Below are 19752 nucleotides of genomic sequence, written 5' to 3' on the forward strand. Positions count from 1 at the left end.
TGGTATGTGATATGACGTTTTTATATCACAACTAAATAGTTTTGCCAAACAGTTAAAGAATAAAACTCCCATTAGACCTAGTGAAATGTTTTTGAACAACAAAATGTGTTTCTAAAACTATGTTAGTCTCATACTTTATATAAGTTTTCAGTTTTAATAATTTTATTATACTTCCTTATAAACAACAAATCTAATGATTCGTTTAATTTTAAATTTGAATGCAATAAAGACGGAGTGATTTCACGTTTAAAACATCTAATTTAAACTGATATGTGTTGTAATACTTTTTGTTTATTCATTTCATTCGAATAAAGACTGAACTTTTGTATAGGTGTAAGTGACCTAAATGTTTTTTTTCTTCTTTAAAGAAAATATACTCTATTTCAGTATACTAATTAGCCGCTGTGATGAGCGACAATATTTACTATAGTAAATTTGCGTCTTTAATAAGGATACGTAATCTGTTGTTAAAGTTCTAATTTATTGACAGAAAGAGCCTTATATTGGAATATAAAGTGAATATTTTCAATAGATTCTCATTCGCTGGTTTGATTTCGTTTGAATTTTGCGCAAAGCTACACGAGGGCTATTTGCGCTAGCGGTCTCTTATTTTGCAGTTTAAGACTTGAGGGAAGGCAATTAGTCATCACCACTCACAGCCCACTCTTGGGGTTCTCTTTTACCAACGAATAGTGGGATTGACCGTCACATTATAGCACTCACACGGCTGAAAGGGCGAGAATGTTTGATGTGATGAGGTTTATTCGTTCTGGTTCTTTGAATTCAATAAATACCAAACGTATTTTTAATTAATTTAATTCATTTATTTTCAGGATACATTAACGAGCATCATGGTGGAAGAACAGGACTTTACTTGTCTTCCGTATCTGTGTTTCTTGGAAGCATGACGTTATTTCTCATAGACATTCATAAGCGAAGTGTTGAGAAACGAAAGATGAGTGTGTTTAGCGGGGATAGACGATGTTCGAGCGCCTGTCTCGACCGTGACACGTTCAGCTGTGGATCTTCCTTTCAGGACTCGGCGTTGGTACACAACATGCTGTTACCCCAGTTTCAGCAGCACAGTTTGACCTTTAGTAACTTCGTGGACTTGCAACAGCAGGAACTCACATGCATCTCGGAAGAAGTTGCAATGGAGAACTTCTTTGAGGACTTGATGAACGATTGCATCACTTCCTGTAACAGAGAAGAGAAGTATTTGATGCTAAGTGAATATGAACAAAATTTAATGAAAACCCGAGAGGGTTTTAAAAATGAAAAACTAACTAAAACAGACAGAAACAATTCAGTATCCAATCCTTCTAATCTAGAAATATGTCCTAACTGTCTGAAGTACATCTCTTCCTCAACAAATGACGGCACAGATCATATGCCATTTATCGCAACCTCTGTTAGACAAAACGAGCAACAGATGTGTAGTACGGGCATCATTGAAGAGATTACAACGACAGTATGACTCTATTACATAATAAATTTATAGTTCTATTATGTTAGAGTTTCTATTATCAAATAATAATAATCCAATTTACATCGTTCTGTTGATGTTTGATCTAAGACTATTGTAACGTCACGTTATAAAAGTATGTACGAAGTAATAGATATTCCAAAGTAACCATTACCGAGAAAAAAGCTAAATGTCTTTTTGCTTTGGGTTCAAATACTATTGTTATTTTAATATATATGTATGTACGATTATCAAAAATAATATTATTATTAACCCTCGAAGTATAATGAAATTTCAATTTACAGTTACTCAAATTTGATCTAAAACTTTAGTAATATAACTCATTGTCATCAGACTCTTGTTTTCGATCACATTGATTAATTATTGTGAATAGATAACGTACCAGTATGAGATTAAGCTTCCGAAGAAATAGATAGAGACACAATAAATGTAAAGCAAAAAAGTCACAGTGTCTGATGCTGATTATTTTGGTCATGCACATGACTGTTTAATTATTATAATTATTCATTAATATTTATAATTATTATTATCTTATCAGCTAGAAGCTGTTTTTATTATTAATCTGTTCTGACTCATACACAACTTATAGCGTCTTTTGTTTTAAAACATATCACATTCAACCGCATATCAATGGTTGGCATTGTGGTATTTTCAGGTGAGACTGACAGATACCTCAGAGACTCACAGGGAAGTCCATTAAACAGGAAATTCAACGAAATATAGTAGTCACAGAACAATAATGAATACATACCGCCTGAGTTTATTTGTAAGAATTTAAAACAGTCTGGACACAAAGTATAATGCATAAACAATACGAGTCATTATTAAAATGAAAACCTAGCGCGTGTATTATGCTGCTTACCTGAGACAGCAGTTTTTCTTTTCAATATCTCTCAGAGTAAGGATAAGAATACCATCAGAATCTAAAGAATAATTCTTGAAACTGACTAAATATGAACTTTTATACTGAGTACCAAACCTCTCTTCTATTGAGAGCAATTTGCTGTCACGTGACTGCTATAATCTTCTCCTTCAGTCAGAATTCAAACTCTAAGCTTTGCTTATTCCTCCAGGAAATAACTTATATGAGGTTAGCAATGTCTTGAAACCACTTAAATGGTCCACAGATTTTACTTTAACTATATCACTTCAAGTTAATAAACTATGTGAGCACCTGTTTGATAAACACTTTATATCACCATTCTACTAATCCATTACGATAAGTGCAGTTCGAGCCTTCATCACACTTAACACTTTATACAACTCTGTGAAAGAATGATTATTTTGATCTAAGCTGATCGCCTTGAATACTCCAAAGTATGTTATTTAGAGTTCCGCTAGTAAATCAGCAATAGACTGTATGGAAGTATTTACCTCGACTTACTTGATGAAGTAATAAGTGATCATAAGTGCATAAAGGTGATCATTATCCATCTCAATATGTGGACTGGTGAAGTGATGTCCATGGCTATTTTCTGTATAAGATACCCAACTATTCAAGGAGTTTATCTTTTTTAAGCCTGTAACACCTGTTGTTATAGTAAAATTGGTCTTAACTTCCACTTACTGTACAGGACATGGGCTTTCAATGAATGGACAAGGACTCACCAATCAATGAGATGGTCTGTATGCACTTCCATATTGTGGACATGAAGCGATAATGTGCGACGTAAGCATACTCCAGAGAGCCTATTATCCAGTATGCTATAGTTTTTAGAATGTTTGACATTAGTGAATCATTTGAATAACAAATTGTTCACTTAAACAGGAAATTTCTACCATATAAGTAGTCTCAAATACTTCACAAAGATAACAATTGTAAGAAGCCCTTACTTTATTTTGCAGTATCTGTATTCTGGAGTCAAGTGTAAGACTAAAATATGCGATCACTCTATCTTGCTTTTCCAACAATACTTATCTGTTTCTAATACCATTGGTGACTAGCAGAAATTTAAAATAATCATGGTAATGTTAATACTGGGACTTGGGTAAAGTACATTCCATAGGTTGTAATAATCGCTCATCTTTTCACTGTATTTGAAGTAGGCCACAAAAAGTAATATGATATAAAGCTAAGAAAACTGCAAAATTAACCTTCGGTGATAGTTGACGTCACATTTGCACAGTTACAATTTGGCAGGATTCACGGAGATTACTTCTCTACGTATAATATCACTAAAAAATTCTACTTTCATGCAATTTTCCGATTTGATTTTCAAGTCTGGTATTTGGTGATGACAAGAAACCCATTTGAAGCAAAAATGTATTTTCAAGACTTTAATTAAAATATACTGCAGAACAATGTTTCGCCTTCTTAGGTTAATCTGAAGATGGCCTAAGAAGGTCGAAACGTTGTTCTGTACTTTACTTTAATTAAAGTCGTCTTGAGTATACAAGTCTGGCTTTTTTTCATTCACTGGATTACTATTTTCAGTATCTCAGTAACAGACTCGAGTGCTCAACGAACTGGCAATTCTCCCACTGTGAGCCTATAAATTTACACTACATTAACTTCTCAAAGGTGATGAGTACACTAAACAAGCCAAATGACACAAAATTCAAACAAGTCATCACGAGTGCCAAAAGCAGCCTTTGATCTGTTTTTGTCAGCTATTTTAATTTGCCACTATCCAGAAGCTAGATATAAAGTATTGAAAACAACACTAAAACGTTAGTCCCTTTTGAACAGAATTAATGCTGCTTGCATTTCAATAAGAAACAGCTTATTTCATACGTAGGTTCAATAAAATTTACTATGCAAATAGCAGACATTTACAAAGATGGTTAGACGTTCTGCGTGTCTTCTTTTCTGAGCCTTGAACTCTGCCAGAAAGATAGATTACTCTGTTTTCTATTGGGTCAAACTTTCATTGCTTCACAGTTCTAAGTTTCTCTTTATTCATGTACTCGAATGAATTTATAACCCAACCGTTCAGGCTCAACTCATGCTATTGAATCTCCTGCCTGAGAGTCCTATTATTCCAAGCAGATGCTTTCCCAAAATATTTTAAGAACCTGTTCAAATCCTCTTTTGATGATCCTTTGAATATTAGAGGAGTAATTACATTAGCCTCCTTCATGAGGATATATGGATGCAACTAAACTGTTTATCTGCCAATTTGATGATCATTAGACGATTGTGAGGTTCTTGACGTAACTAGTTCAGGTTCCTGCACAATCTTACGATCAGAAGACTTTCTCTCAGGTTTCTGAGATTAATATGCTTTCAAAGACCAAATCACAATAAGGAAAAATAGAAATGAATAAGTGAAAACAAACGTAATGCACAGAATCCACTGCTGAAATACCTGCTAATGTTAAAACAATTATATTCATGTACAAGATAAAATTTAAAATATTGCCAGGTTATTCATGCACGCTCTTCAGTGACATAATTTAGAAACATGGTGGATAATTTCCAATAGGGTAGCTTATAAAGCAGGATAAAACTCTTCCCAGAAATATTAAAATGTTGTTCTTATGTTTTATCTGTAAGCACATTGTTCAATCAGTAAGAATCCAAACTGTTACTTAACATAATTAATATTCGAAGAGATGTCAGTTTTTTTTGTTATGTGGTATCTTAGGAGGATTGTAAGTCGATGGCTTCAGCTAACATTGATAATAGTAAAATGTTAAACAAACAGTATAAATCTAAACTCAAATGTTTAACTGTGAGCATGTATTTTTAGTTTTTTAGTTTTCACTAATAAAGTATGAGCTGACACTTCATCAGCCATTTTAGAAGAATAGTATTTGAATACACATACGTAGTTATTATTATTGAAACTCGCTCAAACCTATTCGAGAACTGCCTTAAGTGATAGATTATAGGGAAATCAGGTAGTCGATGTCACCCATATCCATTTCGTGGGATACTCTAATCAAATTGTAGAATTTTATTGCAACAAATAATTTACTTTATAAAAGAATAACAGAATTTTGTTGCAACAAATAATTTACTTTATAAAAGATGGAAAACAAGACCTGTATAATCAAGGTAGAGCTAAATTAAAACTCCAATTAAATGAGGATTATTGGTTAGTAAAACGTTCTAAATAACAACAACTAGATAACGTATCAGTTCAACAGACGGGAACGAAACAGAGGCTCCCTCTGGTGGAGGGGTGTCATTGGAGGTTAGACGCGCTTCGTGACACTCTTTATTACTCCGAGAGAGACTCTAAGAATGCATGCTAAGTTTAATGATAATCGGTTCAGCGGTTCTCCAGTTATATATTGTGAAATAATGGTTCATATATAACGAAGCAGTTTTCCGTTAGATGATATTAGTTTCTACTGTATGTACGTATTCAACAATGTATTCCACTTCAAAGTACTGAATTAATTACAGTTTAGATATAATATTAGGCATGTCATAACTTACATTTTCCATCTTTTTCTGGTTAGTTTGATATTCGTTGATTTATCACCTCAAACAAGTCTGAATGATACTGATAATTAAAAATTGTCACTTCTCTCCACTGTAAGACAATAGTAGCTCAAAAAGCAGGTAAGGTATGATCAGAAAGGAAGTGAAACATCTTGCAATATTCAAACTTGAAGAACCGTTTTTTAGTTCATGTTGGGCTTCAGGCCAAACGATGGCAGCACCTCTCCATCCCGTCTCGTTAAATACCCGTTTCTGTTAAAAATTAGACAGCATGATTAATGATACGCGCACTGTACGAAATATCAGTATAATCTCGTTTCAGGCGTTATATATACTTATCCAGTTGCTATTGCACTTTCCAGACGTATTACAGCCGTGTTGTAAGTAACAAGATCTTATTATGGCATCTATTATAATACTAGTATACAAGAAGTTCGTGTTCGTTTGTTTCTTTAGGCATGAAGCTGCACAATAAAACTTCGATATAATCTGCTCTATCTACGCACACAAGAAAAAACAACAACTGATAATTTTATTTGTTATTCATTTAATTTCAATAATTCTATACTTACCCCTCCTGCAGACGAACTAGCTTCGAACGATATAGTTGTAAAAACACCATACTGTGAAATGAATCCTGAATAAAAAGTTAAATATCCCTTAAAGCTATTTTATTTGAATAAAGTCTTGTATCTATCCTAACTGAAACAAATATCTCTTGCGACAGTTCATTCTGAACTTGTTTCAAATATGACATTTTACAATGTTTGTCGACTTCGGATTGGGTACAAAGGGCACCATTAAGTTGTCTGTAGCCAGATTATTTGTATCGCAAAGGCATTTATTACGCAAAGGTTTTTACTGTTTTAAATTAGATAAATGTAACTTTTCAAGCAAATAAATGAGCCAAAAATTGCACGGACCAGTCTTACATCTTAGTTATTGGTTTGTTTTGTTTCGAATTTCACGCAAAGCTACACGAGGGATATCTGCGCTGGCACATAAACTTGATTAATTAGAACATTTAGAAAGGGAAGAAAGACAAAATACACTAATCTATGCTAGTGACTGACTTGTCTGGAAAGCAAATTCTTATTCAACCAACTGAACGTTTTTGTAAAACTATTGATATGTTTGATTAATTAATGCAATTTTTTTACAGTTTTAACAAGTCAGTAATATTTGATTTGAGATAGTTTATTCGATTTTTTACATTTGTTTACGCAAGAGAAAAGTTTTAAAAACGTTTTTCGTTATTGGTTTTCGCGGAAGCTACTCGCTTACAATCTGACCCTGAAATAGAAGTGATAAACAGCACCTCCTGTGAACTTTATGTCTACACTGAACGATTAATAGGATTACACTTTGGCTTAAATAGGTAGAATGTAAACAAGTAAGTCCTGCATGAAATTTATTTTAAAAAACAAAAATACTAAGAATTACATTAGAATTATGGAAGAAATTATAATAATGAAAACAACTCGTAACGTCCCATGTGGTCTAGTGGTTAGGATACCTGGCTCTCACCCAGGAGGCCCGGGTTCGATTCCCGGCATGGGAAGTAAATTTTTCTACCAACGGGGGTTGTAGGCTTTTTTCATTACGTTTACCGTTTTGATTATTTTATTTGTTGTCCAATTTTTTTTAATTTAGTTGCTCTTTCTTAATCAAATATTTATGTATAAGTGCTCATAAAATTTAATTTTGAGAGATCTATGTGTCTAATGAATTTTAAACTTTTTCGAAATATTTCGTTAGATCTTGTTAAAATTTAAACTTAAGGGTATCATACTATTACATAATTGTAGCATGGCAAAGAAGCCAAGAGTAATTCATTCATGATGTAATCATATCTAGGTCATAGATACCAAGGCTATATCCTGAGTCCCTTATTTTGAGCTAATACCAAAGTAAAAGCAGCCATTCTGCAGCATCTTCCTACCCACTACCAATGCTAAGAAACTGACTCTCAATTTTATTATTTCACACACAGTTTAAAGTGAGAGAAATATATTTTCAGCCGTGATACAGCCAATCATTCAATGGCTCCGAGTTTTTTCAAATACAAACTTTTGGGTCGCAGCTCCATATCTTGACAGATTTGAGATGTAATTATCGACATGGCTGAAGAAGATTCCTGCGTTGTTTGGTGCACAACAGAAATGAGTCCCGTGCTCCATCTCAACCACAGACTCAGCCGACCAGTTAAATGGTAACAAGCACTTCTTTGTTATTTTTTATTTTTTCCACGTGTAGCTATATTTCTGATTTTCAAACTTTGCAACAAAAACTTCGAAGTTAAATTAAATTAATCTTTTTTAGTCTTAACAGGTTAATGATGGACTAGAAATTAAATACAATAACTTATGTCATAAGGAAAATATTTGGAAAAAATTAATTTCCTAAACGTTTATAACTGGTCAATATAAAATGCAGATAGTTCACTATAATCTTGCATTTTCCTTCCATTTTTATTTTACTCATTTCAAAGAGAACAATATTTTACTCTATAAAAACATATTAACTTGAGTTTTTACATTTCACTTCTTTTTACATTTCCCCGGCATGACCAAGTGTGTTAAGGCGTGCGACTCGTAATCTGAGGGTTGCGGGTTCGCATCCCGGTCGCGCCAAACATGCTCGCCCTTTTAGCCGTGAGGGCGTTATAATATTACGGTCAGTCCCACTATTCGATGGTAAAAGAGTAGCCCAAGAGTTGGCGGTGGGTGGTGATGACTAGCTGCCTTCTCTCTAGCCTTACACTGCTAAATTAGGGACGGCTAGCACAGATAGCCCTCGAGTAGGTTTTTGCGAAATTCCAAAAACAAACAAATAAACAAAATTTTTGCATTCTGAAAAATGTGGAAAAATCTTACTCTTTGAGTTTTCTATTTGAAAAATTATCAACAGTATATGTTTAGCTATTGAAAGAAAAAATAAATATAAAATACAATTGCAGAACGTTACGGATAGAATTTTCATTTTCGATTGATATATAACGAAATAAGCGATAAATCATTCTCAATTATTAAGTTATGTTATATTCTCCAATACTTAAAGCAGAACATGAAAGGAGGTAACATGAATTTCAAATATTGTTATTTTTGCTCAGCATATGATAAAGCAATACATCTCTATCGGGTGATATTTAAAAGCAACAATGAAATTCTAAACAAATAACAGCAAAAGTTAATATAAACTTAAAGTATGATAAGTGAAACTTCATAACGATTTATTTCATTAGAATATATTAACTAGAGCCTCGTGTAAAACAATATAATGGCAGGTGTTTGTGTACAGATGCCTACCTGCCTTAGAGTTATACAATATTAAGTACGTAATGTGAACAATTAACAATTGATTCAAAACACATAAAATACGCATTTTTGAGTCACTTAGGAAAATGAGAAACCAATATCTCTTATAGGTCACACAATATGAATAGTAAGTATTTTCTGCAGTTTTATATTATTGTGTAAAAATAAAGTTACCTACATTTACGCTTCCTTCACACGTGTATAGAGGTTTTTTTAATATCAGTTAAAGTTATAAAAATTTTAGAAATAAAAAAAGATATATATAATAAAATATGAGATCATTTCATGAAGAAATTACATGATTAACTTACATACAATTTACTGCTTTAGAATTATCAATAAAGTGTTTAAATTTAACGAATAAGCACACGTAATCTATTTATAAATTACATATCCTTAAATAGTGATGTTCAGGAGTTACGTATTACACGGCATGATAGAACTTATTATAGTCTAAACATTACGTAATACACAGCAGTAGATATAACATATGATACCTACCACACCATGAATTGATAGGAGAATGATGGTACTCTAAAATTAGGTATCAAAAATAACTTTCACGATGTCTTGGTATATACCACAATATCAACCGTCTTAGATATATTTTAAGTTTCTTACTTTTATTTTACAGGTTAATTATTATTCTAATTATGAAAACACCCGTTCAATTTTCTTTAATTACATGAATCAAAAATAATAAAATGTCCTCATAGTTTGGTTAAGATGTATATAGTTTAACATTTTGATTGTGATTTAATATTTTCATTGTAATTATATACGATTCAATGAAATAATTAGATATATATTGCATATTATTTTCTTTGGCAGTTTCGCTTCCAATCGTTTAGTTATTTTTTAAGGTTGGGAACATTCAGAACTAATTTGATACAAAATTGATCAATAGTGTATTCCTATATTTTTTATCATATATTTTTGCAATATTGCGTTGATGTTTATTTTATTTTGTTAAATACTCAGACCATAAACAAAATATTCATATTTTTATCGGTGTTTTTTTCATATCCAATGTCAGCACTGTTATTCTTAGTCAAGAAAAATATAGTTGTTTTTACACATTAGGAAACAGATATGAGTTTAAAAACGTTAAGCTAACATTATAACATTTTAAATATTGCTTTTTAAAATACAACTAACAGATTTGTTTGTTTTGTGATTGAGAACAAAATACACTCTGATCTGTCTATGCTCTGCCCACCTCGGGCATCGGCCCGGCATGGCCAAGTGGTTAAGGCACTCGACTCGTAATCCGAGGGTCATGGGTTAGATTTCCTGTCACACCAAACATTCTCGCCCTTTCAGCCGTGTGGGTGCTATAATGTGACGATCAATCTCACTATTCGTTGGTAAAAGAGTAGCCCAAAAGTTGCGGGAGGTGGTGATGACTAGCTGCCTTCCCTCTAGTCTTACACTGCTAAATCAGGGACGGCTAGCGCAGATAGCCCTCGTGTAGCTTTGCACGAAATTCAAAACAAACCAAAACATCGGGCATCAAAACCTGGTTTTTAACGTTGGAAGTCTGCACACATACCGCTGTGCCGCTGGAAGGATAAGAAATAATAGGAAAAAACTATATGTTTCTCTGTGGAGACGTAATACGCCCAAATTGCTTGTTTTATTTTCAAGAAAATTCTTCTCTTATGCCTTATTTGAGCCAATATATTTGAATAATAACAATTTTATTCGAATAAGATTTAATATATGTAATAAGTAATACACACAACTAAGGCAACAGAACAGAACATGAAAAATTTAACTCTATCTGCTAATGATTTATTTCCATGATCTAGAATATATAATATATACAAAAAAAGCATATACGACTGTTCATTTTAATTTAATATAAGAGTATTATTTGTTACGTATTATAATTTATTTTGGATAAAGCTTCAATTTATTATTTTAAACATGTTAATGTATTACTATTTCAAATAACTGGAAATCTGAATTTATAAGTAAATTAAATGTTAATATGTATCAAACTTATGATATTTTCCAACAAGAAAATGATGGTTATTACAAATGATGGTTTATATACAAGAGTAAAACAACCATACAAACTATATTGAGTCTGTTACCCGTTCTAGATCTGAATATGTTATCGACGATCCAAGTCTACGACGAGCAAATCAATTCGAGATGGTTACGTCACATCTCGCTTAAGCAAACTAGCTGTCGTTTCTTGATTGGCTTCAGACCGCTTACTAGTTTACTTCTTACCTAGAGAGATATTTAATGTCCTCGTACAGCGGTCAATCTTGGAATTTACAACGCTAAAATCAGGGGCTCGATTTTGTGGACTCAGCAGATAGCCCGATGTGGCTTTGCAATATGTAAACACACACACACGTAGAAATAACAACGCCCGAAGTAATTCACTAAAGTTGAACGGTTTGTAACGTTAGAACTCTTTAAACGTTCCTGGTCAAATTATGTAGTTTTTCGATTAATAGGCGTTAATCACAATTATAGCTTCCGAGTCACTGATTGTAGCGTCGGTTTTGATGTATAGTATCACGCGAGACTCTAGAAAACTCATCAAAGTTCGCTTAGCAACAATACTGTTAATCATTAGTGTTACATACACACCTAGTACATTATTGATTATTACGCTCAAGAACCTTCTACACATTTTGAGAATTGTATAATACACAGTCAAGAATATACATCACATGCAGAAAAGAAGACTATACAAAAAGACGTGTAGGTACTAAAGTAAATGTACAACAGCAAACCTGTTAGATATATAATTCATGCCGTGCGAACATTAAAGTAAGTTATTTTCAGAAGCGATAGTTACGGCTTGCGAAATTCATTTAATGTGAATGGTCCAATAGCGTGTAGAAATTTCTAGATTTCAGTTAGGCTGTTATAAATACTTGTACAAAATACAACAATAAGTAAATAATGAAAACGAAAAAGAGATAGCTATAGAATGAGTTCGTGAGTTTAATCATTAAGTATTTATAATGGCGACTTTTAAAGTGTAATAATCACAGGTTATACTGCAATAACAGAGCAGAGGGTTTCTGTTTGTTTGAAATTAAGCATAAAGTTACACAACGGGCTATCTGTGTCCTGCCCACCACGGGTATCGAAACCCCGTTTTTAGGAGTCTGAGTCCAGAGGGATACTGCTGCGTCACTGGCGGGCTAGAGCAGACAGAACAATTTTTCTTTTTCGGTTTGGTTCTATGATAACTGAACCGTCCTGTATGGGCTTTTGATAGTGAAAGGAACGGTTATTTAAAACATTGGATGCAACTGTGGTGATTGGCTGTGTTAGCAAACATTTTATATACATCTTACTTGTTTTGATATATTATACGAAAATAAGTGAACTTTGTGGTGTTTGTCTATTGTAGAAATTTATTGCCAGCAAATAACAACACTTTCTATAAAGAATATCAGCCCTATAAAACTTGACAATGGTGATCCAGCTAGAATACTACTGATTGTAGGTGGTGGTATAAATACACGTAAACAGTGGGGAAATAGGCCTATATAAGCACAGCTGTTGTGATGGCAAACACTGATATTAAACATATTTTTAAAACCCCGCCTATAAATAGATACAAACATGCATGGTAAATACAAAAGAAATTTAAGACTGTTTTCCGTAAATAGTTCCAAAACCGAGATGAGGAGGCAAACTATAATGGCTTCCATAGAAACTTGGACGATACGATATCTTCCTAATATCGTTGAATGACACTGTCGAAAGAAACAGAAGGGAAACAACTCGTTATAGTCACCAGAAAAGGAAGTGTTATCACCATGGTTAAAAAATGCATGATTAAGTGCCAGCGCAAGTTAGAAAATGGATGATCAGTGCCAGTAGTGATTTGAGCTTGTGAGAAACATCCGAATGATCACAACATGCCAGTATGTGACTACTATGTAGGGGATAAGAAAGTGAAAGTCTTACGAGACACAGGGTACAGTAGTAAAGCAGTGAAAATCAGTCTTGTATCTGATTACGAGATAACAGGAGTGATATACATATTTGTGCTGATTGATGGAGCATAGATTTCTGGAAGATGAACCTCATGATGACGTTTGACTCTGAACATGTGGAAAACCAAGAGGTTATTGTGGCAAAAATTATGTAAGGTCAAGCTACTTAAAAAGATTGACTTCAATAAAGGTTATTAGCAGTTCCCAATATTTTTGCATTGGAACCATCAATAGGACAGAATATGTTAGTACAGACTTTATGAATAGACTATGACATGAAAGGAAAACAGTTTTGTATTCAATATGGAAAAGATTATAAATATTATATCTCATACAAAAGTTAATAATCAGATATATATGATTGTTATTTATTTTGACATGACTCTCATGATTTAGATGGCTTAAACATAGCGTGAGTGTTAAATTTAGTTATTTCTGAAGTGGTAGTTCAGCTGTTGTGAATTGACACTTGTATTATTGCGTTATTTTACTAGAAACTTCTAAGTTTTTATCATTGTTTCATTTGAGTATTATTGCCTCATTATGTTGCATAATGTGTGGATAACCAACAGCCAGCTAACATTTTATGCATTATTTTAGAACAAGTGGACTGTGTGCTATTTGTTTAATATTAAAATTTATCGCTAATAAGTCACAGACACCTACTGGAAAAAAAAATCCTGCTCATACATACATAAAACCCTGACAGATCATACATTTTTCTCAAAACTTTTAAACTTTGAAATATTATTTGGGAAACGACTTTACAGTAAATTGCCCATTTAGTATTAAACCCGATACTCTGTATGGCCTACCCAAAATACACAACACTGGACATCATCTCCGCCATATTATCTCAGCTGTAGCTTCCTGCAGTTAAAACCTCTTCATATTTATCACTCCTATTCTTAAAACCCTCACTTTAAACCACCTTTTGCTGTTACCAGTTCTTTCATCTTTGCTTCTGAAATCTCAAAAATTCCTCTGTTGATACATATGTTACGACCAAGTTTGATATCGAATATATCTGTACTAATATTCCTCTTGATGAAACTTTAAATTTAATCATGAACCTTCTCTTTTCTTCTGACATTGAACAGTACCTTCATTTCACTCATGAGCATGTTACATTCTTTTAATATTAATTTTCTCTAGTTTTGATTTATCGAGCGATTAAAGTGTATGAAAATATACAAGGGCTGTTTAAAAAATACGCGGACTGACGTCATAAAACAAAATTTACTTTATTTAGAAGTTACAGGTCTGGGACCCCTTCAAAGTACTCTCCTCCCCAACGCACACACTTATCCCAACGGTGTTTCCACTTGTTGAAACAGTCCTGGTACGCTTCTTTTGTAATGTCCTCCAGCTCCTTCGTCGCATTTGCCTTAATCTCGGGAATCGTCTCAAATCTTCTTCCTTTCAAGAGTCTTTTGAGTTTGGGGAACAAGAAAAAATCGTAAGGAGCAAGGTCAGGTGAGTAGGGGGGGGGAAGAACAGTGATCGAGTGTTTGGCCAAAAACTCACGAGTTCTGAGAGCTGAATTTCGCAGCAACGCGGTGCATCTTCAAAAATCTCGTAACAAGATCCAACTGATATCCCACACTCTTCAGCAAGCTCCCTGACAGTCAGACGTCGATTTGCCCGCACCAGGGTGTTGATTTTGTCGACGTGTGGGTCGTCAGTTGACGTGGAAGAACGTCCAGAACGCTCATCATCTTCAATGGACTGTCGACCATCCTTAAAACGTTCATGCCACTTGAAACATGCCGTACGATTCATAGCAACATCACCGTAAGCCGTGTTAAGCATAGCAAAAGTTTCAGTCGCAGATTTTCCAAGTTTAACACAAAATTTCACAGCAAGTCGTTGCCCTTTCAGGTCATTCATTCTGAAATCCGCCAAACGAAAAAATCGCACTTCATTTAAAACCGCGTAGCTAATACACAAATGAAGATATCTGCAATCGGGAAATGGCGTCGTAATGAGCTGATCTGTGCGAACCTAGCGACACCAAGCGGATTCCCCTGGAACCAACTGGAGCCGCGCAATTCAAACAGTCCGCGTATTTTTTGAACAGCCCTCGTAAATGATGTCTTTATACTACATGATGTTCACTTTTACCAGCATCCATGCATTAATTAGACTATCTAACCGACCTTAGGATATTTATCATAGACGTAATATCACTGAAGTACTAACGTATTTTTCCTTTGTTGTTTAGCCCATAAAGCTTCATCTTCTTATTAGAACCGTTTTTCTGTAGGGCTAATTAGCATCATATGTGTATTATATACCCATGACATTAGCAAAGGTGCAGAGCTCCTATGAAGTTTAAAGAACGTCGTATGATGTTGGTATGTTAAAGTTACCGAATGTTCGAGGTTTTTAAAATTTATCAAAAGGCTGTAGCGATGTAAGTACACTAGCTAATCACAAAACGTTTATATCATTAAAATATTACAATTACCCACAATATTACAATAGAATTATAAAATAAAATTGTATTTTTGAAGAATTTCATAAATACTGGATATTTCCAACAAAATAAATGAAGTTTCTGAAAACACATATTTCTGAAATTGGTAAACAAACTGACTAGAAACCACATAAGCGCTTATTTTTTCTTACTTTTTCCTCTATTTGCAAGGACAAAAATCTCAGTTTTCTGAAGAAGTGACTTGTTTTATCTATGTGAGTGTGTTTTCCTAAAACAAAACCACATCGGGTTATCTGCTGAGCCCACCGAGTGGAATCAAACCTTTGATTTTAGCGTTGTAAATCCATAGGCTAGCGGGGGACTTGTTTTATCTTTAAAATTGGATCTTTTGAACTTGTTGAAATTGTAAAAGCCATAGGTGTGAGTGAGACAGTCTACATTTGTTTTTTGAGATCAATCTTCATATCGAAATCAAAAAACATTTAATAAACGAGTTAAGACATGAAGAATTTTTTCTTTCAGCAAAACGTTCAGAACAAAAACTTTATAATAAGAGCTCTTTCTTCAGAACAAGCTGGGTAAAGCTGAAAGTTTGTTTTAAATCCTTATACATATTTATTTCCCTAAAGGGATATCGCGAATAAAAGAAGAGTCTATAAAATAAGATAATTTTATCTCACAACACTTTTTATATACAGAAGAAAAGACTTGAGACCGTTTTTAGAATTCTGGATATCCTACAATTTATAAGGTGTATTGAAGTTTCCGTTCGTATTTTAAGTGAAATTTAAACGAAGGATAATTTTATAATGTCATTCTAAATCTAATAATAACAATAAATAAATAAATAGTAAGTGGTCACTGTGTTGGATTCTTTATCTTACCTTTTATTACGTCGAAATTCTCTCCTTGTCATATGGACGTCACCTCCATGTATGCACCTGAATCTTACGTAATGATAATTAAAACTACTCCAAGTATATAATCACCTACTATTTGTGCAGAACTATCATATATATAAGAAATACATAAATTTGAAGCGTAAGACTAAAAGTGGACGAGAAGGCTAACACTGACTATAGTGTTACGTTTCACAGAAAAACTAAAACTACTGTTACTTTCCTTCCACATTACTCTTTTTTGTTAAGAAACGGGTTTTTTAGAAGAAAAGTAGAAGAAAGAAAGAAACTGAGAGCTGAATGAGAAATTAAATCTTGAAGTTTATTTCGAAAAATCAAAACTAAATGTAAATATTTATTCATATAAAACTTTATTTATGTACTACACCTCTTTAGGTGTAGATGTGACGCTGACAGATTTTGTTCGTTTGTAATAATAAACAAAACTACACAATAGGCTACCTGTGCTCTGCCCACCATGGGTATCAAAACCCGGATTCTAGCGTGGTAAGTCCATAGACATACCTCTGTGCCATTAGAAGGCAACGTTGATAGAAGACGGCTGTTTCTTGCCGGTTATAATCTGGGTATTGAGTCATTCCATGCCAACTCACCGAGAAAAAATAAATTTTCCCAGTTCATGTCGTAGGTTTCCTTGAAAAAAGTTAAGCAAAATCATCATTTTTATATATTCAGCCATGCAAAATCCTAAAGCAGTACTGCATGGCTGAATATATAAATATTAAGTGTTTGCTTAACATTTTTCCTAAGGAAACCTATGAATGAACTGAGGAGTCCTAGATGAGTTGGCATGGAATGATCCTATCATTAACTAAAATAAATTAGAATGTTTATATATTACAATACTTCTTATCAAGTAGTCCTTAGCTGGTCAGCGGTAACTTTACTGACTTATAATACCAAAATTCTGTGTTTGAGTCCACATTGTATACAGAACGTAAATAGCCTATTGTGTAGCTTTATGCTAAAACAACAACAATACTTTTTAAATTCCAGATTTTATCATAAGTATTAGTGATCTAAAATGCTGTTATTAAGCACACATCTATTTTACCTAAGCCTTTTCAAAAAACTATATTTCGCTGAGCTGTTTCTTACAAATCAGTTGTTTGAAACATCCAAATATTACACTTGATTCTAATTCGAAAGCAACTGTGTCTTACTAAAATTCTTGACGTAAACAGTTTCTTCCTGCTGACGTCATCTAACATAGCTTATTTCTTACGTCACTGCTTGGCTATTGAACCAATCAATTCATAGAATCAACTACATTTGATCGCCGTATAATTTGCCAAGCTTGCCTATATATCTAATCCAATATTTTGAAGCGTTTTCCACGTTATTATGTTGAAATAAATTAAAATATCGTGTTATATTGTTTATCTTCATTGTCATTCGTGTTTCCGTTATGAATTATGCTTATCAACTAAATTATAATTTACGTACTATCATCCGTTGTCAATGTTCACTACTGTGTACACATGATTTAAAGAAAAATGAAACACGACATTTCTCATACATTTTAAAAAAACACATAACAACCACAATGTGAATACATGCGTGGAACCTGAACAACCACCGTTTATAGAATCAGTAAACCAGTCAACAACGGTCGTCTCTCAAAACGTTAATATCTTATAAAACTTCTTTGTAAATCCCAAGCTACATACTAACAGAAAATATCAGAATACTCACAAAAACCACATTATCAAGTAATTCTTCGTTTCTCTTACAACAAAACAGAGGTTGAGACGTTGAGATATCACCAATTTGAACTTGTCTGTACATCAATGTTTTCAAGGACAAAGTAAATGCCATCTGCTGGTTAAAAACAAATAAACAAAAAAATATAATTAATCAGCAAAATATTTTAAATAATTTCTATATTAATAAAAAAGACTGTATAAAACGTGTAGCATGCATGCATATTACATACATTGCCTCATGTCCAGCTCCGTGTGAACTAATGTTTTCCTTAATTCCATTTATTCGTAAAATTCTGCGAGAGCGTAACGAACGGGAATTATTTGATATTATATCTTCAATCACGACCTACTACTTTTACGTAAAGAAACAGTAACTATATTTTCTTTCAACTGATTTAGAATGTAGCTAAGACCTTATGCAAGCACACGACTAGGTCACATGATATCTTTTGTGGCAACACGATTGCCCTAGTAACCTCCTATTAACAAGTGCGAATACCAATAAAAATACAATAAATTTTCCATTTTCAAATGAAATTAGTGAGTTGAATAAGAAAAATTGACCTGTATTTGCTCAAGTAATGTTCAAGTAGTTAAATCTGGGTGTAACATACCAGATTTACGACATCCGGACATCTAGAACCGTTTAAGAAATTTGACATCAGCGTACGCTTGAAAGACGTTAAGTACTTATACATATTTTATATGTAGTTTTCTCATGGAACCCAGTACGTGTGAATTTGATATTCGGGTGAAAAGTGCTTCATTTATTACAACAAGATTAATACAGTCAAACCAAAGCTCGTTATGTCTAGCTCACCTTTCCATCAGACTTACCGTTAGACCATAGATTCTGTTATTAACACCACAGCTACTACGTGTTCTTCTACCATAGTTAGTTTCTAAACGCTATATAATTACTAAAATAGTGTTTTAGCCCGATTTGCCAGACAACCCTCTCGCACGTAGCAACTCCATTATCTTTCCAAAGATGAAAAAAAAACAAAAACGGTTCGTCATATTTCATAACATTAGTTACATGTGCACCTCTCAGATGTTTTGACGACTAAATAAAATGTTGACTCAGCACAAACAGCTCGTGACTCCCTTGAAAACCTGTTTGCAACCACCAAGGAAGTCGCGATCCTCCGTCTAAGAAACACTGTCCTAACCACTGTATTAATTTAAAATTTAGCATAATATACTATTACCGGAAACAGGATTCATAACAATAAAACCGTTACAATGTGGAAATGTGTACCACTGAGCACAATGTTGCCCGATGAATTATGAAGGCCGAAAACTCGCAAATAAAAGTATTTTAATGTAAAGAAAAGTCCGTGAATAATTCTACATTATTTCTCAATGTTTCCATATCTGAAAGCAGCTTGCAAAACAAGTTTAATTGTGATTAGTAATGAGAAATGTTTCATTATTCAGCAGTTCATGCTGTTCACAAAAACAAACAAACAAAACAAGAACGTGTCCATCAGTACGGGTTCTTGTTAGTGAC

At 33.4% G+C, this 19752-nt stretch overlaps 1 protein-coding gene, 1 long non-coding RNA gene and 1 other non-coding gene across 4 annotated transcripts in view; 2 read left to right on the forward strand and 1 right to left on the reverse strand.

Annotated features, from left to right (window-relative positions):
* The window catches only part of LOC143254191 (monocarboxylate transporter 10-like), a 76809-nt gene extending 74711 nt beyond the window's left edge, over positions 1-2098 (forward strand). The window contains exon 5 of the mRNA XM_076508990.1: positions 834-2098. Within this exon, the coding sequence (XP_076365105.1) occupies positions 834-1477 (644 nt within the window). The 3' untranslated portion in view covers positions 1478-2098. The remainder of the gene's footprint in view (positions 1-833) is intronic.
* LOC143254207 (uncharacterized) lies at positions 1059-19729 on the reverse strand. 2 transcript variants are annotated; one of them, XR_013030098.1, is made up of 4 exons: positions 19077-19693; positions 18229-18351; positions 5874-6131; positions 1059-1197 (listed from the first exon to the last, which is right to left on the reverse strand). It is a non-coding gene; the product is annotated as an uncharacterized LOC143254207 (long non-coding RNA). The 2 variants fall into 2 exon arrangements; XR_013030105.1 differs by lacking the exon at positions 5874-6131 and adding an exon at positions 6452-6516 and having other exon boundaries at positions 1062-1197; positions 19077-19729.
* Positions 7369-7440, forward strand: TRNAE-CUC (transfer RNA glutamic acid (anticodon CUC)). The gene has a single exon. It is a non-coding gene; the product is annotated as a tRNA-Glu (tRNA).
* Positions 19730-19752: the final 23 nt, after the last annotated feature.

This window comes from Tachypleus tridentatus, chromosome 1 (assembly GCF_004210375.1).
Source record: "Tachypleus tridentatus isolate NWPU-2018 chromosome 1, ASM421037v1, whole genome shotgun sequence".
In the NCBI taxonomy this organism is placed as follows: domain Eukaryota; kingdom Metazoa; phylum Arthropoda; class Merostomata; order Xiphosura; family Limulidae; genus Tachypleus; species Tachypleus tridentatus.